Raw genomic sequence first — 23,285 nt, 5'->3', positions numbered from 1 at the left:
GTTGGTAGAGTCATTTGTGGTTGGCAAAGCTCCGGTACAGTACTACACCAAGGCTGGGCCCTATTCAAAGCACCTGCGTGGGCAACTCTGGGTCTTTTTGACAACTGTGACTGGAAGAATGAGGTTTGGTCAAAGAGGCTCCTGTCATGTGATGCAGCTGAAAATTATTTTTAATGAAATAAGCATGCTCCTGACTTATGAGGTGTAACACCAAGCTTGTGTAAAGAAAGGTATTTTCTTTTCTACATCTGTAGATATTTTCCATCCACTTTTCCAATTTGCGTCCATAAGCATTTTTCTGCCAGCTGAGTCTGCTGCAAAATCACAGTGTAAAACAGTGCTTCTGTTGTGCAGCCTGGTTTCTTAGGACACATCAACAGGTCCTGGCAGGTCTGTGCAAGTATCACCAGATAAATACACTGTTTGGCTAAACAGAAGTTAGAATCCTCAACTATATTTAGGTAGGGTGGCTTAAATCCAGTAAATGTTAGCACTTTTGGTACATCTTTACAATATTTATACTTTTTCTGGAAACAAGTGGAAACCTTAAACTATTTTCCTCCCTCCCACAGTAGTTTTATTTGGGTGTGAGCGGCACAGGCAGGCCGGACAACATACCTGTATGTTGCCACCTGTCTTCTCGGTTCGGTGTGTGCATAAAGAGCACAAGTTTGGCAGCAAGTTATGGCCAATGATTTTGACTGAAATCAGCTGATCACCTGTGTCCAAACAAAGATAGAGTTCTGTGTTTACAGAAAAACACAGAACTCTTTGTGCATAGGAATAGTAATCTGGCTGTTTCTTCTCCCTGAAAAGTAGGGAGTGAAAACAGCCAGATCAGAAAGTAAAAACAGCACATATTACACACATTACACATTTTTAGACACACAGTTAACCCCTTGATTGCCCTTAGATGTTAACCCTTTCCCAGTCAGTGTCATTATTACAGGGGCAGTGTACAGTATTATCACTGATCACTGTATTAGTGTCACTAGTAATGTCAGTGTCAGTTAGTGATCCTCCCAGATCGTGTCTTTTAGAACCAGACTGCCCGCCACCCTATCGTAGTCACACTATAAGTCACGGATCACCACCATTACAGTATAGCACTTACAGCTGTGTAGATTCCAGTATATATACCATCGATGCTATAACTTTCCCACAAACCAATTATTATACACTTATTTGGATTTTTTCTTTACCAACAGCATGTAGCAGAATACATGTTGGCCTAAATTAATAAAAAAAAATCTATTTTTATATATTTTTTTTATTGGATATGTTTCATAAAAGAAAGTAGAAAATATAATTTTCAGTATTTTTTTGTTTATATAATAAAGAAATATAAAACCCAGTGGTGACTAAAATAAATCTCAGTTAGCCAGATTCACAAAGAGTTACGCCGGCGTATCAGTAGATACGCCATCGTAACTCTGAATCTAAGCCGTCGTATATTTAAGTGTATGCTCAAACTGAGATACACTTAAACCTAGCTAAGATACGACGGCCTGCGCCGTCGTATCTTAGCTGTCTAGTTCCACCGGCCGCTAGGGGCGTGAACGCTAATTTACGCCTAGAATGCGTAAATCAGTGAGATACGCCGATTCACAAATGTATGCTTGCCCGTCGCAGTAAAGATACGCCGTTTACGCAAGGCGATTCCCGGCGTAAAGTTAGTCGAACAAATAGCTGGACTAGTTAATGTTAAGTATGGCCGTCGTTCACGCGTCGAAATTTGAAAAATGTATGTTGTTTGCGTAAGTCGTCCGTGAATGGGGCTGGAGGTAATTTACGTTCACGTCGAAACCAATACGTCCTTGCGGCGTACTTTGGAGCAATGCACACTGGGATATGTACACGGCGCATGCGCCCTTCGTAAAAAACGTCAATCACGTCGGGTCACTAGTCATTTACATAAAACATGCCCCCCTGTTCCTAATTTGAATTAGGCGCGCTTACGCCGGCCCATTTACGCTACACCGCTGTAACTTAGGAGGCAAGTGCTTTGTGAATACAGCACTTGCCTCTCTGACTTAAGGCAGAGTAGCACAAATACGATACGCTACGCCGCCTGAAAGTTACGCTGCCCTACCTGAATCCAGCTATATATGTGTGAAAAAAATTATATAAATTGAATTTAAGTACAGTGTTGCATGACCATGCAATTACCAGTTAGCACAATGCTGCTGAATAGGAAAAAATGGCCTGGCCATGAAGGGGTTAAAAGCATCCTGAGGTCAAGTGGTTACATTTTCCTATTAAGTTAAAACATAAACTTTCAACCCTCAATATTGTTCTGTGAAAAATATAATTTCTTCATCTATACATGTAAAGAAATAGCCAACACAGTAATAGAGCCAGTGTGTGCCTAAAGTTATATTTTCTGCAGGATACTTGGAAACCCTCTTTGGGAGTTAGAAAATAGACTTCATTATTTATTGTTAGTATTATTATACAGGATTTATACCAATTTGCGCAGTGCCTTAAAAATGAAGGCAGGCAGTACAGTTACAATACAATTCAAAACAAGAGGAATCAGAACGCTCTGCTCAATAGAGCCTACAATCTAAAAGGGAAGGTCAAGTGGTCAACAGGTAGTAACTGTGGGGGATGAGCTGATGGAGAAAATAAAAATTCAGTTTTTAGGTGGCGGCAGGATGGGCTTCTCTAAAAAGAAGGGTTTTCAGGTGTCACCTAAAGGTGGATAGAGTACAAGATAGTCAGACATATTGGGGTTAGGAGTTCCAGAAAATGCAAGAAGCTCTGGAGAAGTCTTGGAGGTGAGCATGGGAGGAAGTGACAGGGGAGCTAGAGAGCAAGATCTTAAAGCGGAGGTTCACCCAAAAAAAAATGTTTTAACATTACATTCAGGCTGAGTTGTCCTAATGACAATCGGCTGTTTTTTTTTTTTTTTTTTTGTACATACCGTATTTTCACCGCTGCTTCCAGGTATGTCTTCTGCGGGACTGGGCGTTCCTAATTGATTGATAGGCTTCCGACCGTCGCATACTGCGCGTCACGAGTTGCCGAAAGAAGCCGAACGTCGGTGCTCAGGCGCCGTATAGAGCCGCACCAACGTTTGGCTTCTTTTAGCAACTTGTGACGCGCAGTACGCGACGATCGGAAGTCTGTCAATCAGATAGGAACGCCCAGTCCCACAGAAGACATACCCGGAAGCGGCGGTGAAAATACGGTATGTACGGGAATAAAAAAAAACAGCCGATTGTCATTAGGACAACTCGGCTGAATGTAATGTTAAAAAATCTTTTTGGGGTGAACCCCCCCCCCCCCCCCCGCTTTAAGTGGAGCAAAGAGAATGGTTGGGTTGGTATTTTATTATTATTGATGTAACTGGGGACAGAGTTGTGGTTGGCTTTGTAAGTTGTTGTCAGTGAATTGTATTCTTTGTGTGAGCAGAAGTCAATGGAATGGATTGGCAGAGGAGGGTATCAGACACTGAGTAATTGGTAAGGTGGATGAGTCTGGCATCAGCATTCATGATGGACTGAAGGAAGGATAGCCTATGTACACCAATAAGAAGGGAGTTGCAAGAGTCAAGACAAGAGATAACCAGGGAGTGAATTAGAAGTGTTGTGGTGTCATTGGTTAGGAAGGAATGCATTTTGGAAATTTTTCGAAGGTTGAGGCGGCAAAATTTGGACAGTGAATGGAAGTGTGAATGGGTTGATTTGTGGTAAGTATAGGGGGTATTACAGGAAGATAGTATAATAATCATGTTCAGTAGTAAAGTTTCAATCATGTAATAAAGCTTCTGTATTCAAATCCCAATGCAATCAGTTGCACACCCCATCCCCTCCCTCTGGGCAGCAGGATTTAGGACATGTATTAGAAGTTGGAAACAAGAAATAGAAAATGTCCTGCGCGCTCTGAAAACGACTCTAGTTTTCACCAAACTGTAGATTCATAACTTACTTTAAGCAAAGCTCAGAAAATATACCAACACACATTGTCCATATTATTGTATTACAGTACCAAAGCACCAGAAATGTACATGTTGTTCTACAAATGTTGATTAAAGAAGATAAAGTATAGGCAAATATAAAAGATGCAAATTAATGCAGCTCTGTAGTCTTTAAAACATAATTGAATATATATTTTTTAATGAAAGCAGTGTAGGTACTGGATTGTGACATGGTAGAAGTCTCTCGCAGTCCTTGTACAGCAAAGCTCAGAGTGTGAGAAAAAGTAGCAGCACAAAAAGCCAAAAAGTTAATGTGCTTACAAGGAGCATGCTGATAGGATGAGAAAATGTGACAGAGAGATAAGCTCATTGCTTTGCTGCCAATTGTCATAAAGCCTTCTGACAAAGGCGGCAATATTGTCATTCAAGATAAATCAAGCTATAAATTGATGGTATATAAAATCTTAAACAACAAAGAATGGTATAAAAAAGTAAGTGAGACACATCTTAGAAATACCATATTGCGATACCAAAACCTAATCAATTCAGCTTATCATCAGGGCCTCATTGTGAAATCTACATGGGAATTTTTGAATGTGATGCATCCTAGGACACCGACGCTGTATGCGTTGCCCAAAATTCACAAAAATTCGACTAATCCACCGGGCAGACCGATTGTTTCGGGTAACGGATCCCTAACTGAAAAAGCCAGTCAACTCATCGACGAGTATCTTCGTCCTTGGGTTGAAAATCTGGCTTCGCATTTACAGGATACTACCGATCTTCTGAAAACATTGGATGGGATTAATATCCCCAAGGATTCTTGATTATCCAGTCACAGGCTGGGGTCGGTCTTTTTTTAAAAAAAAATTGAAGTTCTACAATAAAACAATTGTTTATACAATATATAGATATACATATGCATTTGCATTATGTTGCATAATATATAAAATATTTTTTTCAAAGGTAACATTTTGTTCCAGTAACTTACATTTAATTTTGTAACTTTATTGGTGTAAAACTACAATCTGATTGTGCATGATAAGATTTGTGTGTTTCAGTGTGAAATACTTTATAATGGTTTACGTAAGACAAAAAAACATAATGAGGGGAGGGGGACTGGCTTTACTAAAACGGGAGCACTCAGAATCTGTTGCAGCTGTGCATGGTACCCAATCAGCTTAGCAAAGCAGGAACAAAAATTGTTTCTGGACAGCCGCACTCTGAACAAATTGTAGCCTTTATTAAAAAAAAGGACAGCACTACAAGTCACAGCAACATAAAATAAAACCCGATCTCTGACGCGTTTCGCACTGAAACTAGTGCTTAGTCATAATAAAGGCTACAATTTGTTCATAGTGCGGCTGTCCGGAAACTGTTTTTGTTCCTGCTTTGCTAAGTGCATTGCCTGCACCTGAGTTGTCTGCAACGGAGGATATTCATCTGGGTTCCCACCTGGAGCGGCTACTCCCTTTTCCCACCCAATCAGCTTGTTCAATTTAGCTTTGACAATATTATAAGAATTCCCAGCATGCAAGACGCATGCATGTATCAGTACAGCATGGTTGATTTGACCAGAATAGCCGAGCTTCCATTTTATTCTCTAAACTGCATTCTCCCCTGTAGAAAAGAAAACATGTTTTTAAATCAGAATTTGTTCACAAACATATTTAACTAATATAATTTTAATTTGAAATTTCAACCATTTTAAAATTTTAACCCACATATACTGTAGCATAATGTAGATATTTGCAGGCATTATACGGATATATTAAATCCACACATGCTGAGTTTTTGGAGACAGAAATTTAGAAAAGTGTGCATATAGGTAAAGATGAGAAAGAAAGAAAGGAAAGTGAGAAAATTAGAGAGTGAGAGAGAGAGAGAAAAAGAGGGACACATACTATAGCCTTAGGTGATTATTGAAAAACACATTACCAAAAATGAACATCTATACTAATAGCTATTGTTTAAACTAGGGTTGTCCCGATACCGATATTAATATCGGTACCGATACCAAGCATTTCCCCGAGTACTTGTACTCGGGGAAAAAACTCAGATGCTTCACCCGATACCTAACTGTCCCTGTATCCTCCTCCAGTTCCCCCCTCCATGCTGCTCTCCCCCTCCGCGCTCCGTGTCCCCCCTCCATGCTGCTGCTGTCCTCCTCCATTATTCTGCTCTCCCCCTCCGCACTGCTGCTGTCCTCCTCCATTATTCTGCTCTCCCCCTCCACGTTCCTTGTCCCCCCTCCGTGCTACAGCTGTCCTCCTCCATTATTCTGCTCTCCCCCTCCGCTCTCCGTGTCCCCCCTCCGTGCTTCTGCTGTCCTCCTCCATTATTCTGTTTTCCCCCTCCGCGCTCAGTGTCCCCCCTCCGTGCTGCTGCTGTCTTCCTCCATTATTCTGTTCTCCCCCTCCGCGCTCAGTGTCCCCCCTCCGTGCTGCTGTCCTCCTCCATTATTCTGTTCTCCCCCTCCGCGCTCAGTGTCCCCCCTCCGTGCTGCTGTCCTCCTCCATTATTCTGTTCTCCCCCTCCGCGCTGCTGCTGTCCTACTCCATTCTTCTGCACTCCCCCACGGCACTCTGTGTCACCCCTCCATGCTGCTGCTGTCCTCCTCCATTATTCTGTTCTCCCCCTCCGCGCTCAGTGTCCCCCCTCCGTGCTGCTGTCCTCCTCCATTATTCTGTTCTCCCCCTCCGCGCTCAGTGTCCCCCCTCCGTGCTGCTGTCCTCCTCCATTATTCTGTTCTCCCCCTCCGCGCTGCTGCTGTCCTACTCCATTCTTCTGCACTCCCCCACGGCACTCGGTGTCCCCCCTCCATGCTGCTGCTGTCCTCCTCCATTATTCTGTTCTCCCCCTCCAAGCTCAGTGTCCCGCCTCCATGCTGCTGCTCTCCTCCTCCATTATTCTGTTCTCCCCCTCCACGCTCAGTGTCCCCCCTCCGTGCTGCTGCTGTCCTCCTCCATTATTCTGTTCTCCCCTCCATGCTCAGTGTCCCCCCTCCATGCTGTTCTCCCCCTCCACGCTCAGTGTCCCCCCTCTGTGCTGCTGCTGTTCTCCATTATTCTGTTCTCCCCCTCTGCGCTCAGTGTCCCCCCTCCGTGCTGCTGCTATCCTACTCCATTCTTCTGCACTCCCCCACCGCACTCCGTGTCCCCCCTCCATGCTACTGCTGTCCTCTGCGTTCTTCTCCTCTCCCCATCTGCGCTCCATGTCCCCCCTCCGTGCTGTTGCTCTCCCCCTCTGCGCTCAGTGTCACCCTCCATGTCCCCCTTTGAGCTCTGTGTCACCCTCCATATTCTCCTCTGCCCCCTCTGTCAGGATGGAGAGTGGAGGTAGGAGCTGCTAAACCCTGCTCCTACCCTTTCTGAATGAACAGAGTCAGTGATCACTGACTCTGTCCATTAATATAACTGAAACATCGTAACCTGTGTTTACGATGCTTCAGTTTATGAATGGAGAGGAGCCTACGTTTCCTGTCTATTTATTTTCAGTGCAGCTGAGAAAGGGGCTGGGGAATCTGTGTCCTTAGTCCCTTTCTCTGTCTCAAAGGGGAGATGTCAGAGGTCTGTTAAGACCCCTGATATCTCACCAAAGCCCCCAACAGGGCTAATAAAAAAAAATTGCAATAAATAATAAAAAAATAATTAATTGTAAAAAATAATTAATTGTAAAAAATAATAAAAATAAAAAAAACACACTGACACCATCCACTCCCCCCCCCCCCAAGAAAGCATTGTAAAAAAAAAAAAAAAATTGTAAAAAAATATATAGATAAATACAGACACGTGTGCCACTGTCACTTGACATAAAAAAGTATCGGTATTCGGTATCGGCGAGTACTTGAAAAAAAGTACTTGTACCCTGTCTTAAAAAAGTGGTATCGGAACAAGCCTAGTTTAAACAGTACTAGTTATAATAGTAACAAAAACAACTTACTAAAATAATGCAAGTACAGAGCAACGCTGCCTTCATTTTCATGTCCAATTCCAAGGGAACCAAAAGTTCAAAATTTAAGGAACCAGACGAGAAAAGAGATCCAGATAGGTACATAGTAAGTTTTCCTACTTGACTGCTTTCAGCAATAGACTCTATCTGAAATGAAAAACACATATAAAAAAATACACAATAGAAAACTACGACTGTCTTTTTTATGTTTATAACTGCTCTAAATGAACCACATGAACGAAAATGGAAATACCAACTATAAATTGCCTGATTTGTCTTGTTTACTGTGAGGCTCCAATTAAATTTCCTTTATTACAGTTTTATACAAAATCTATTGTTACAGCTGATTCTTTTGTATGATTTTTCTCTGCTTATCATGGTAGAGATTAACCACTTTAATACCACTTTCACCCTCTTCCTACCCAGGGAAATGTTCAGATTTCAGCGCTGTCACACTGTGAATGACAATTGCATGGTTATGCAACACTATACTCAAATGAAATGTTTATCATTTTTTGAGACAGATGGGGTTTTCTTTTGGTGGTATTTTGCCAGCACTTTTTTTTTTGCTAAACAAATGAAAACATATCAAACATTTTGAAAAAGAAACAGTTTTTCTTAGTTTGTCTTATAACATTTTACAAGTAAGTTTTCTTCTTCAGTGATGTGTGCTAAGGAGGCAGCATTGATGGGCACTGATGAAACTGCAGTGATGGGCACTAATGAGGCTGCACAGTGTAAACCATGTACTCACTGTGCCCTTCCAGACTTGCCAGATATCGACTCTCCTTTCATTACACAGAGTGTGAGGAAAGGAATGCCGATAACCAGCAAGTCGGTTTACATGTGACCAGCTGTGATTGAACACAGATGATCACATAATAAAGGGCCGTTGTTATTTGTCCTTTACTGAAATCTGTAAGGATCTCAAAATGACCAATATCCAAAGGACACAGGGGTCACAGAGCACGGCCAATGCACGCTAGGTTTAGACATTTTGACAAACACCCAAACTTTAGCCTGTTTGTCCCCCTGTTCGGTGGAAGCCATGCAGCATATATAGAAGTGGTATTTCTACTGCTTCAATTTACAACAGCTTCCCACTGTCAATGGCCCCTTGTGTAGCTCTATCCCTGGAAGGGCCTCTGGTTCATTTGGGTACTCTGCTCTTGCCCAGCCCTATGTGAGATCTCAACCTCACCAACACCACCTGTATACCTATTTGTAAACCTTAGCAGGCACACAAAAATAGGACTGAGTTTCCCTAAGTGACCAACATAAGTAACAGCATAGATCAGCTATGCCACTTGAGAGCTCTCAGACTAAGGGGCTAGGTTTAGGCTTGAGAGATAAAGATTTAAAGATAAATGCAGGTCTACCCTCAGGATAAAGGGATCTGACTATATTCCTTGATGTGACTCTTCTGCTGGCTATGTTGGGGCTCTTTGAAGATGCTGGTGCTCAGAGAAGTAGTTTGTCTGTAGACTAGGGGGTATAGTATTGTACCTGGGAAGTTGACTTAATTAATAGAGGGGGGTCGTTAGATGCAGATTAGTACTCTAAACAGAAGAGGCACAGTTGCAGCAGTTAGCTGTTAAGATGTGCACAGTTGCAGCAGTCGGATGTTAGGGTGTGCATTTTGCAACACTCTGAAGAGTAGAACAAGTAACCTGGCTGCATTGGGCCTAGCCTAACACCAATATAAAAAGTTAGCACACTGATGGGTGCAGAGTTTATCTACACCTTCTTGCAAGTGAGGACTGATAACATTAACATGGGCTCAGCTTAACTGTGGGTCTGCGACCCGCTCGCTACTATCTCTCTTTCTCTCTTTCTGTAATTCTCCTGTAGCTGTTGATTTGATGAGCGGAGAGGGGTCCTCTTTCTTGTCGTTGACCGTCACTGATGGTAGGCAAGATGGCAAGTACCATGACAGTTCATTCCTGCAGTTCCTCAGCGGGCCTGGATGGTGGCGGACTAGGTCACAGATTGGTGTTTCAGGGCAGGCACCAGAGCAGCCAGTTGCCCACTGGACTCAGCTCAGTCCAGCCAGGATGCAACAGTGTCCCGTAAAATCCAGCACAGAATAGAACAGCACTTCTTCTCACTTCCTCTCCCTGGATGGCATGCTCCCTCCAAGTTTTTCCTTTTATCAAACCCCTCCTGTTCTCAGGTATCAGTGAGTATTGTAGTTGATTTCCCAGTGATGGGTGTGCTCACATCATCCTCCTGATTATACTCCTCAGAATGCCACAGCTCAATGTCAGTGACAAGCTAAATAAAGCGACTTGCTATCGCCATCTTGTGGGGGAAAAAAAAGAGTTCTGCAGCCAATACAATTACCTTCCGTTATACTTGGAACCACTGATGTCACAAGAAACCCTTGCTCCTTTTAAGCAAAGGGGTGAGGATAGCAGTGGCCATATTTGGACAATGATATTGGCCAAATATGACCATGTCTGGTCAATGATGTCACCTTTTTTCCCGAGGATGACAACTTGGGGAGCTGTCATTGGGCTATTGTTACTGTCTGTATCGGTCGCACGTGCAAAAAATTTTGAATAGTAAAGAGTGAAGCTGCCCCTTTAAAAGGGCATGAACCACTCTGCGTAAGTGAAGAAATTTAAGTAAAAGGTGTGGGACTAACTTATGTATTATTTAAACCTAAAGCCCTGTACACACAATCTGTTTGTCTGCTGAAAACCGACTGTGCTGTCACGCAGCTTTTACTGTCTAGCAGTTATTACATGTTATGTTATTATGTTATTTGGTATGATCCTTACCCCCCTGCTGTTCTGACTAGTTTGGTTGCTCCCACCCACCATTTCCTGCTCTAAACCCCATCTTTGCTTAGTTGCTTGAAAAGTCTGCAGAGTGTGAGAGCTGTGTAACTTCATTGGAAATTTACCTATGGAAAAGCCTCTATGTTTATATCCTTGTTACTTTGAAGCATAAAGAAGCATTGGAAAACACCTCTGGAGTCTTTATTCATTGAGTAAGCTGTCTGTTAAAGTCATCATTCAACCTGCTGCATACATCCTTACAGACTGGGTCTACAAGAAGCTTGTCACAGGTACAACCGATGCTTGAAACAGAACAGTAAATTTCCAGAAGAATCCATCACACAGCTATCTCTGCAGCTTCAGAAACGTGAGTAACCACATGTGTGTGTGAAGAACAAACATCCTAACACAGGATACCATCTGCAGGCTGTGCACTGAGAGTTAGGCCTGTGTGTGACTCCTGCAGCCTTCTACTGAATGCTCCATAACTGTTCACTGCCAGGGACTTTTGCCTTTACTGGGGAGCAATAAGTACCTTTCGAACTGCTCAAAGACTGTATCATAGCTTCATCAAGTCCCTAGGATTTATCATTGTCAAGCTGTTTTGGTTGTGAATCCAATACCTGAATCTACTGAAATAACTGTGTATTCCTGCCTGTATAAAGTGATAGTGAGCTGAGCCATCCAGTCTGATCCAGTTGCAACACTAGATGTCACAAATATCCAGCTCCTCAGTTCAATCTGCCTAATATCAGAAGTCACTACAGAGCTCAGCTCTGGCAGATTTGTAACAAGACACCAAAACTACAGCACTTGTCATTAAGTCTGACAGAGATCCCACAGAGTCACCTGCATTTAATCAAGATAAAGCAGACTCCTTACTTTATTCTGCTCATCCCGCTAGAGGCCCTCATCCATCCTTGAAGGCAAGAGAGGTTTATGAAGAAAGTAAGGAAGAAACATCTAGTAACCTGACTGCATTATGGCATAAGACTTTAAGTTGTATAAAAACCGCTAATGAAACTAGCAACAATCCTGAGCAATTGAACACTGCTCTCTCAAGGGTTAAGAAGGCATTTGAGAATTATAAAAGACTTTCTGAAAAGTTCTATTCCCTATTGTCACATTACAGCATAGAGGAAGCCGCAGTGGAATTAAAGGACTTTACTTCTACTGACCAGCAGAGGCATAGCACATATCTTGAAGCAAAGGCACAGATAGAAGGTAGATTAGCACAGCTACATGAAACTACATCCTGTAAATCTGCTTCTTCCAGACACTCAGGAAAATCTTCTAGATCTGCCCGCTCCTATCATAAATCCTCATCTAAGTCACTGCAGTCCTGCTCTGTAAGGTCAACACTGAGTGACCAAATAGTCAAAGCTCGCCAGAAGGTCGCAGCAGCCCAGGTTCAAGCCGCCTGCTCTGAAAGAGAAGCAGCCATCAAAGCTCAGCTAGAAATCCTTCAGAAGAGTAAAGAAAAGGAAGTAGCATTGGCGGAATTATCCGTCTTGGAACAAGCCCTATTGGAAGAAGAAGGAGCAGCTTGTCCCAGCTTGGCTGCTTGTCAAGACCCCATTGAAAGGACCCTACAGTTCGTCTTAAGCCAGAACCACGACATCACAGTCCCACCTACAGTTGGAGATTTTCTCATAATCATCCAGCATGTGGACCAGAAGGCAACGTGTCACAAAATCAAGCTGGTCAACTAGACACACCTGCTAACAGAGACACTCCGCAACTACCGCATGTCACAAAATCAAGTGAGTCAACCTACGCGGCTCACGTGCCACCGCAACCCTATGCGAATAGAGATTACAAGGGTACAGCAAAAGACTACAGGATGAACTTTATGACCCCTGTGATACAGTTCTCTTCAACTTCAAATGCTCAGAGACCTTAAGACGTCAGACCCCTACCTAGATTGAACCCATCTGCAACACCTTTCGCTCCACCAAACAGCCAACTTCAGATACCAACCATGGCTCAAGTCGGCGCACCATCAGTATCCCCGGTGGCTATAAAAACTGAAAGCATCAACGCTACGGAGCTCAGCAAGAGTATGGCTTTACAAGAATTGATCACAACTGGACTGTATAAATTTGATGACCGCCCAGAGAACTACAGGAGTTGGAGATCTACATTTAAGGCGGTAATCAAGAGCTTGCCCGTTGAACCTCAAGCAGAACTCGATTTACTAATAAGGTATTCGGGGCGACAATCTTTAGAACAAGTAAAGAGACTTAAATCTGTTTACATCTATAACTTTAACGCAGGCCTTGATGCTGCCTGGGAACGTCTAGATCAAGACTATGGGAGTCCCGAAGTCATTGAATCTGCCTTATTCCAGAGACTAAACGACTTTCCTAAGATCTCAGTTAAGGACAATCATAAGCTGAGAGAGTTAGGCGACCTCCTTCATGAACTTGAAATTGCTAAGCTAGATCCTAGTTTACCAGGTCTTAGCTATTTAGACACTGCTCAAGGCGTGAATCCTATTGTAGCAAGGTTGCCTAGTTATCTTCAGGAAAAGTGGACTAGTGTAGGATCAAAATATAAGTATGAACATCATGTTTCCTTCCCTCCCTTTTCTTATTTTGCAGAGTTCGTGCGGAAGGTTGCAAAATCCAAGAATGACCCAAGCTTCTTCTATCCAGATACAACCACCACTCCTTTAACCACTTCAAGGGGTATTGCCACCAACAGTAAGTTCAAGGATTTAAAGTATCCTATTGCCATGAGGAAGACAGAGGTAGCATCCAACGTCTTGGCTACAGGCATTAAGGCAAGCAATCTCAATCAACAGTGTCCTATCCATAATGCGCCACATTCTCTCTCCAAATGCCGTGCATTTAAGGATAAGCCTATTGAAGAACGCAAGTCATTTCTCAAAGAGCATAATATCTGTTTCAAGTGTTGTGCATCCTCCGATCATTTAGCAAGAGACTGTAAGATCACCATCAGATGTTCTCTGTGTAACAGTGCCAAACATGTGGACGCTCTTCATTCAGACCTGTTCAAAAGGAAACCTTCACCCGGCAGCAACCCCAAGCCTACATCATATGATGGCGGGGAGAGAACTGAGCAACATGCCAACCCCGTAACCACAAGGTGTACAGAGGTATGTGGAGAAGGGCTTCATAGCAAGTCTTGTAGCAAGATATGTCTTGTAAGGGTTTTTCCTGAAGGATGCCCACAAAATTCCATAAAAATGTATGCCATACTCGACGATCAGAGCAATCGCTCATTGGCCAGTCCAGAATTCTTTGACCTATTCAACATTCATGGAGAGGCCTGGTCCTATACCTTGCAGACATGTGCCGGAAAGTTCAATACTTCTGGAAGAAGAGCCCATGGCTTCATAGTGGCATCAGAATATGAGGACATAGAGTTTCCTCTTCCAACTCTAATCGAATGTGATCAGCTACCGAACAACAGAGAAGAAATCCCCACACCAGAGGCTGCACGTCATTACCCCCATTTGAGCCACATTGCTGACTACATTCCACCACTTAACAAGGATTTTATCTTGATTCTACTAGGGAGAGACGTTCCTAGAGTCCATAAAATAAGAGAGTTATGTAACGGTCCAGACGATGCTCCTCAGGCCCAGAAACTTGATCTTGGATGGGTGATAATAGGAGAAGTCTGTTTAGATCAATCTCACAAGCTCTTGGATGTAGCTTCCTACAAAACCAATGTTGCCTATCGGTCGATGAAATGTCCATTGCATTATTATGTGAAGGAAAGACTTGATTTTAAAAACAAAGTTCCATATCAAGCACTCCAAGGTATAAACTGCAAGCTCACTTCTCAGAAGGACCTTGGCGATTCAGTGTACCAGACTACTTGCGATGACAACAAGATTGCCCCTTCAGTCGAAGATAAGGAGTTCATCAAGATTATGGATGAAGAGTTCTTCAAGGACAATTCCAACAGTTGGGTAGCTCCATTACCCTTCCGAGTACCAAGGCTTACCCTCCCTAACAATCGAGGACAAGCTTTAACCAGATTTGCTGCACTTAAGAAGACTCTCTGTAACAAACCTGAGATGCAAGAGCATTTTCTAGCATTTATGCAGAAGATTTTAGATAACCTCCACGCTGAACCAGCACCAGACCTCAAGGAAGGTGAAGAATGCTGATACCTTCCATTCTTTGGAGTCTACCATCCTCGTAAACCGGGGCAAATCAGAATAGTCTTTGACTCAAGCGCTCAGTTCCAGGGAACCTCTTTAAATAACGTTCTTCTAACTGGTCCAAATCTAACGAACAACCTAGTAGGAGTGTTGATGCGGTTCAGGAAGGAACCAATTGCCGTGACAGTTGACGTCCAACAGATGTTCCACTGTTTCATAGTCAAAGAGGACCACAGAAATTATCTCAGGTTCTTGTGGCACCGCAACAATAACATTAATGATCAGGTGATAGATTATCGCATGAGAGTCCACGTCTTTGGAAATAGTCCATCTCCTGCCGTGGCAACTTATGGACTGAGAAGAACAGCGCAGGAAGGCGAAAAGGAATTCGGATCTGACACCAGGCAATTCATTGAGAGAGATTTTTATGTGGACGATGGCCTAAAATCCTTTTCAACACCTGAAGAAGCCGTCAATCTGATAAAAAGAGCTCAACAGCTCCTGTCGACTGCTAACTTAAGGCTCCATAAGATTGCATCTAATAGCAGTGAAGTAATGAGGTCTTTCAATCCAGAAGATCATGCTAAGGATTTGAAGGATTTGGACTTGGGAGTAGATGCCCTACCCACTCAAAGGAGTCTCGGTCTTCTCTGGAATATAACTTCAGACACATTCACCTTTCAGGTATCTGACTCCAAGAAGCCATTCACCAGACGAGGAGTCCTGTCAACTGTTAATAGCCTTTACGATCCCCTAGGCTTTGTGACTCCAGTTACCGTCCAAGGGAGATCCATACTTCGCCAGCTTACTGAGCGAGTGACAGATTGGGACGCCCCTCTGCCTGTAGACCTGCTGCCTAAATGGGAGAAATGGAGAAACTCCATGAAAGTACTGAAAGAACTTAATATCCCACGCTGCTATTCACCCACTTCAACTTCAAGAAGTCTGAGGAAAGAGATTCACGTCTTTTGCGATGCATCTACCGAGGCTATAGCGGCTGTGGCTTATCTCAAGATCATAGATCCCTCCGGGACATCCTATGTCGGTTTTCTACTAGGAAGAGCCAAGTTAGCTCCAAAACCTGCTCACACTATTCCAAGATTAGAATTGTGTGGCGCAACCCTAGCTGTCGAAGTCGCAGAATTCCTGCAAAATGAAATGGACTCTGAAATTGATCAGGTTAAGTACTACACCGACAGCAAGGTCGTACTTGGCTACATATGCAACAGCGTAAGGAGGTTCTATGTGTACGTGGCTAACAGGGTAGAACGAATAAGAAAAGTCAGTAGACCTGAACAATGGAACTATGTCCCAACTGGTTTGAATCCCGCAGACATTGCAACGAGGTCAGTGCCAGCAGGTGTCCTCACGCAAACCATTTGGTTTTCAGGACCCAAGTTTTTATCGGACCAGTCTTCTACAAACTCAAAAGAAGATATCGATTTCCACCTGGTGGATCCAGATACTGATCCAGAAATCTGCCCTGAAGTGATAACATTGAGTTCCAACATCTGCTCAAGAAGAAACTTGGAAGCAAGACGCTTTGAACGTTTCTCTTCTTGGAAAAGATTGGTGAAGACTATAGCAAGATTGAGTCATATTGCCCAGACTTTCCGCAAGCCAAATCAGACATCGTCTTGTCATGGATGGCACACTTGCAAGGAGTCACCCAATGCGTTAGAGTATGAGAACGCAGAATTATTCATCATACGTCTTGTGCAAGAAGAAGTCTTTGCAGAAGAGATTAAATGCTTGAGAGGCAATAAACCAGTCTCAAAGAGTAGCCCACTATTCAAACTGAATCCAATAATCGACAATGAAGGCATGCTTCGAGTCGGTGGACGACTAAATAAGTCAAACTTGCTAAAAAGAGAACAAAACCCTTTGATAGTACCAAGAAGCCACCATTTGGCAACCTTGATTATTCGGGACTACCACGAGAGAGTCAGACATCAAGGAAGACACTACACAGAAGGTGCTATTAGAGTTGCAGGGTTCTGGATAGTTGGAGTGAAAAGACAAATAGCCACCATCATTCACAACTGTGTCAAATGTCAGAAGTTAAGAGGTAGACAGCAGAGTCAACAGATGGCAGACCTACCCACAGACAGACTCAGTGAAGATACACCCTTTGCATATGTCGGAATCGATATATTTGGACCATGGACAGTAACGGCAAGAAGAACTCGTGGTGGTCAAGTCAATAGCAAAAGATGGGCCGTAATGTTCACCTGCTTAAGTGTAAGAGCTGTACATATCGAAGTGATCGAGTCAATGGACACTTCAAGTTTTATCAATGCTCTAAGGAGATTCCTCGCTCTAAGAGGTCCCGTGAAGATGTTGAGATCGGATTGTGGAACTAACTTCATTGGTGCTTGTAGAGAGTTACAGATAGACCGACAACAAGTTGGAAGTTATTTGAGTGATCAAGGCTGCGTGTGGAAATTCAACCCACCACACTCTTCTCACATGGGCGGAGCGTGGGAACGCATGATTGGGATGGCAAGGCGCATACTGGATTCAATGTTGCTTGATGTGAGTTCTTCACGCCTTACCCATGAAGTGCTCACCACATTTCTTGCTGAGGTTGCAGCAATAATCAACTCAAGACCATTGACTGCCGTATCTACAGACCCAGAATCTCTGACTATCTTAACTCCAGCTACATTATTGAGCCGGAAGATTGGACAGATTCCAGCGCCAAGGGGTATCTTCGATGAAAAGGACATATACAAACGTCAGTGGAGATACGCTCAATACCTTGCAGATTGTTTCTGGGACAGATGGAGGAAGGAATACCTCACACTTCTTCAAGGACGTAAAAAGTGGCAAACCCAGAAGCCTAACTTAAAGGAAGGGGACCTGGTCCTGCTAAAAGACCAGCAAGTTCACCGAATTCAGTGGCCGGTTGGACTTATTACAAAGGCCATCACCAGTGATGATGGAAGAGTCCGAAGTGTGGAAGTCAGGATCGTTAAGGATGGGGCTTCAAAAACCTTCCTGAGACCAGTCACAGAGACAGTCCTAATAATGCCTGCTTCCAAAAATTCTGATTCAGTGTTATGTGAAGGAGCCACTTAAGACCTTTAATAAAGCTAGCTTATAGACTTGAGAAGGCTAGATAGCATGTTACTGTATGCAATGTTAATAATATGTAAAGGAAAACAGAGTATAGTGGTATCTCACGATACCAGGCGGGGAGTGTGCTGTCACGCAGCTTTTACTGTCTAGCAGTTATTACATGTTATGTTATTATGTTATTTGGTATGATCCTTACCCCCCTGCTGTTCTGACTAGTTTGGTTGCTCCCACCCACCATTTCCTGCTCTAAACCCCATCTTTGCTTAGTTGCTTGAAAAGTCTGCAGAGTGTGAGAGCTGTGTAACTTCATTGGAAATTTACCTATGGAAAAGCCTCTATGTTTATATCCTTGTTACCTTGAAGCATAAAGAAGCATTGGAAAACACCTCTGGAGTCTTTATTCATTGAGAAAGCTGTCTGTTAAAGTCATCATTCAACCTGCTGCATACATCCTTACAGACTGGGTCTACAAGAAGCTTGTCACAGGTACAACCGATGCTTGAAACAGAACACCGACCGATGCACTGTTTTCATCGGACAAACCGATCGTGTGTGGGCCCCATCGGTTTTATTTCCATCGGTTTAAAAAAATAGAACATGTTTTAAATTTTTCCTATGGATAAAAAAACGATTGAAAAATCCGATCGTCTGTATGGAACTCCATCGGTCAAAAATCCATGCATTCTCCGAATCAAGTCGACGCATGCTTGGAAGCATTGAACTTCATTTTTTTGGCTTGTCGTAGTGTTGTACGTCACCGCGTTTGAACACGGTCTGAAAGTCAGCTTCATCGGATATCCGGCGAAAAAATACATCGGATTAGATTCCATCAGATATCCGATCGTGTGTACAGGGCTTTAATCATTCACCGTAGGTGACAAATTCATAGAGAAAAACATGTAGTAGTAAAATTCATTAGCATCAACCCATATAAAATGTGTATGAAAATAGTCCAAACAGAATTCCTCAATATATCTTCATAAAGAAAATTCAATCACCATGATCCAAAGGAAAATACAGGAACAACGCAAGCTTCCTGCCTGCAGACCTTCACAACCAATGAGCAAGGGTTGTGAGGAAGAGACCGTTGTCCTCATTAACATGGGGACAAGGTGCTTTGCCATGGGATTCCACCTGGCAAGGTCCCCCCATGTTGAGGGCATGTATCCTTGTATGGTTTGGGCAGGGGACACACTTGTCCCCCCTTTCATAGCCAGCCAGTCTGCATAATCAGAATAAGGGTCTGGTATACCGTTTTAGTGGGACCTCACACATTTATTTATTTTCACTTCCATGGAGTCCCCATTAAGATCTAATACATTTCCTTAGAGTACCTCACACAAAAATAAATAATTAAGTATAAGGTCCTTCTTAAAATCTGTACCAGACCCAAGTGGTCTGGCATGGATTTTATCATGCAAAAAAAAAATGCATGGGGACTCCCAAAAATCTATACTACCAGACCCTTAATCTGAGCATGCAGCTTGTTTGGCCAGGAAACAGGTGTGTGCCCCACCCCCTCCCCCTTCTGAACTATACCAGGTCACATGCTTTTTCAAGATGAAAAAGGAAAAGCTGCATTTAAAAAAAGAAAAAAAAAGATACAGTTTAAGTTGCCTGCAAATTACATTCATTGCCAGCTTGTTCTATCACACTCACTTAAAGTGTTACTAAACCCACAACAGTAAAATCAGTCTGTATATGCAGTAAAACATGCTTGTTATACTCACTGTGGAACCTATGGGGTTAATACTCTGCATTGTGTAAAAAGGCTATTAGATCCTGTCTTCTCTGATCCTCCCCTTTTTCCACTGTCTTAAAAAAATAACCTGATATTTTCAGAGCCAGGGGACAGGCTGCACAATTTTCAATTTTGTGTGTATTGCTAAAAAATTTTTTTGGGGGGGAGATGCATGTGATCAGCACAGTCCAAACAGAGGGTCAGGGGTCCTGCATTCTCAATGGACAGTTGTGGGAGAATGAAAACTCCTCCTACAAGCTTTAACTCCACGCTCATAGACGTCACAACACTGCTATATACTGCTGATGAGAAAAGGTATTTAGCAGTTTATATTTACTAAAATAATTGCATTTTCATGTTCTGTGTACTGTGGGAGACCAGAAATAGTGAATGCAGGGTCCTGGGTTTAGTTAAGGTCTAATTTTTAGGATGTCAGTGAAATACTCAATGAAAACTAACCTACTAGCAATCTAAACAGAAAACTTCATGCTGACCACATTTCCTTAGTGGGAATTAAACATTGGGCCATAGAGATCAGTAAAAAGGCAAAAATACTGCGCTTATCTGAACAAAGTGAGCTGCTACAGAGCAATGTGACAAAATTGAGTGAAGTGATAAGTATAAATGTAGCGGTAGTGGCAGGGGCGGACTGACAACTCATGGGGCCCCCGGGCAATAGAAGATTATGGGGCCCCTGGGCTTACAGGTGGCCACCATGCCAGGAGGCAGTGCAGAGGTGGGGCAGCTAAAATCTCGGGATTTTCACATCAAAAGCATGTCGGTTTCGGACATATCAGGGACAGATTTAAAAAAAAAAAGTTTTTTACATACTGTCCCTGGTTTTACTGAGCCTGGCAACCCTGATGGGGCCCCCTAGTGGCATGGGGCCCTCGGGCAGTGCCCAAGTGACTCAATGGTCAGTCCGCCCCTGGCTAGTGGTGATGTAAAAAACTCAAAATCAACTGAGTGACTGAAACAAATTGAACAAAAAGTCCATAGAAGTGAATAAATAATGTGAAACAGTGTCCATCAATAAAAACTGGAGATAGATGCTGTATAAATCATCATGGAACCAAAATTCCTTCCCGCTCTAAGTAGTAGATGGAATGAATGGAATACCCTTACCGGAACTGGTGGATCTAACCGTCAGCGACAGTAGATCATACAGGCATGAAAGCTCCCAAACGAAAAGGTTGACTGGTCTGCTGATTCTGAAGGGCCACAAGCTTGACCATCCTGGAACTCGACAATCATTCGCTGGAAACCTCTCACTGGGTAGATGGCAATCCAAATGACAGGAATGGACCAGGAGGACCGTGATAACTCTTTTCCTTCCGGCAGGCGTTTACAAATAGTAAGGAACGAAGGTGGAACTCCAAAAAAACTCAGCACAGCCCCTCTATCATGAAATTCTATAGGATTACATGATAGAGGGCTGTGCTGAGTTTTTTTTGGAGTTCCACCTTCGTTCCTTACTCTGTGGGCGTTGGTTCTTTTTATTTGTAAACACCTGCCGGAAGGAAAAGAGTTATCACGGTCCTCCTGGTCCATTCCTGTCATTTGAATTGCCATCTACCCAGTGAGAGGTTTCCAGCAAATGATTGTCGAGTTCCAGGGTGGTCAAGCTTGTGGCCCTTCAGAATCAGCAGACCAGTCAACCTTTTCGTTTGGGAGCTTTCATGCCTGTATGATCTACTGTCGCTGACGGTTAGATCCACCAGTTTCCGGTAAGGGTATTCCATTCATTCCATCTACTACTTAGAGCGGGAAGGAATTTTGGTTCCATGATGATTTATACAGCATCTATCTCCAGTTTATATTGATGGACACTGTTTCACATTATTTATTCACTTCTATGGACTTTTTGTTCAACTTGTTCAATTTGTTTCAGTCACTCAGTTGATTTTGAGTTTTTTTACATCACCACTAGCGCTACATTTATACTTATCATAGAGATCAGTGTTGCCAGGGCAGCCCGTAAAAACAGGCAGTTTTTTAACTGCCCGTAAACGTCCGTAGAAGCCGAACACTGGCAGTAAAAATGGCTGCGACCGGATCGGGTGAGAACTGCTCATGCGTATGCAGTTCCGGAAATCCCAGAGACAATCCGATCCTGAGTCCGCACCGCCTTACCCGCCCACTGATAATTTCGTACCACAAGCCGAATGCCAGGACAGTGCAGTGGAGTCGGCGAGGGCTGGCAGCGGCACCAACAGCACCGTCCACGAGTGAGATGGACAGCGCAGACCTGGCCCGTCAGACCCCCTGGACAGACACACAAGGCCCTGACCAGTGCAATTGGCCAGCACTGTGCACACCCTGCCCTGGCTGCAGCCCCCTGGTGAGTAAAACATTAAAAGGTGCACACAACCTTACCTAATGTGCAAACAGTGCTTGCCATTCTACCAAATAATTAATAAAGTGTATTAATTTAGTGAACTAAATACTATCAGTGTATAAATAAAATTAATAATGATTGTGGATAAGAGCCCCCAACCCCCCCCTCCCCCCACATTAGCGCATTAGCGTTCCTGGAATTCTCCTTTACATCAGATCCTGCAGGATTTCCCCTAAAGCCCTATGCACAATATTAGATTTTCCGCAGATTTTTGTCTGATTGCATACAAATTGAAACTCTTAACTACTTGCCGACCGCCCACCGCCGTTATACGTCATCACTTTAGAGATGAATATCTCGGTAACGGTAGCAGCTGCTGCCACAATCGAGATATTCATCTCTTCTGTGGGCGGCCGTGTTAACGATAATGGCGGTCTCCGCGGCGAATCCGCCGCGAGATCGCCGTTATCGGTGTCGGGAGAGGGCCCCCCCCTCCCGCCGCTGTTCCGCGCCCTCCGCCGCTTACCGGAGCCGTCGGTAGCGGCGGAGGAGATCGCGACCATCCGGCAGCTGAGCGGGGACGAGACTGAAGGAAAAATCTCCTTCGCCCGTCCCCATAGCTCCGCTGGGTGGAAGTGACGTCAAAACGTCAGTCCCGCCCAGCGTCTTAAAGAAACATTTTTTTTTTTGTCATTTGAAAAAATGACATTTCCAAAATTTTTTTTTTTTTTTTGCATTTAAGCCTAAATATGAGATCTGAGGTCTTTTTGACCCCAGATCCCATATTTAAGAGGACCTGTCATGCTTTTTTCTATTACAAGGGATGTTTACATTCCTTGTAATAGGAATAAAAGTGATAATTTTTTTTTTTTTTTTCAGTGTTAAAAATTGTAAAATAAATAAAAATAAATGTGAAAAGCAAAAAAAAAATTTTTTTAAAGCGCCCCGTCCCGACGAGCTCGCGCGTAGAAGCGAACGTATACGCGAGTAGCGCCGACATATGAAAACAGTATTCAAACCACACAAGTGAGGTATCACCGCGATCGTTAGAGCAAGAGCATTAATTTTAGCCCTAGGCCTACTCTGTCACTCAAAAAATGCAACCTGTAGAATTTTTTAAACGTCGCCTATCAAGATTTTTAAGGGTAAAAGTTTGACGCCATGCCACGAGCGGGCGCAATTTTAAAGCGTGACATGTTGGGTATCATTTTACTCGGCGTAACATTATCTTTCACAATATATAAAAAAATTGGGCCAAATTTATTGTTGTCTTATTTTTTCATTTAAAAAGGTGAATTTTTTCCAAAAAAAGTGCGCTTGTAAGACCGCTG

General features: G+C 43.3%; 1 protein-coding gene across 1 annotated transcript in view; it reads right to left on the bottom strand.

The window, feature by feature from the left end:
• Nucleotides 1-5,322: 5,322 nt before the first annotated feature.
• The window catches only part of LOC120936619 (phospholipid scramblase 1-like), a 69,454-nt gene continuing 51,491 nt past the window's right edge, over nucleotides 5,323-23,285 (bottom strand). Inside the window, exons 7-8 of the mRNA XM_040349104.1 lie at nucleotides 7,865-8,020; nucleotides 5,323-5,542 (exon numbers count right to left, since the gene is read on the bottom strand). Coding sequence (XP_040205038.1) covers nucleotides 5,519-5,542; nucleotides 7,865-8,020 — 180 coding nt within the window. The 3' untranslated portion in view covers nucleotides 5,323-5,518. The remainder of the gene's footprint in view (nucleotides 5,543-7,864; nucleotides 8,021-23,285) is intronic.

Source organism: Rana temporaria, chromosome 4, assembly GCF_905171775.1.
Source record: "Rana temporaria chromosome 4, aRanTem1.1, whole genome shotgun sequence".
Lineage (NCBI taxonomy): Eukaryota > Metazoa > Chordata > Amphibia > Anura > Ranidae > Rana > Rana temporaria.
The sequence above is the reverse complement of the archived record's forward strand: the minus strand, read 5'-3'. Positions and strand labels throughout refer to the sequence as shown.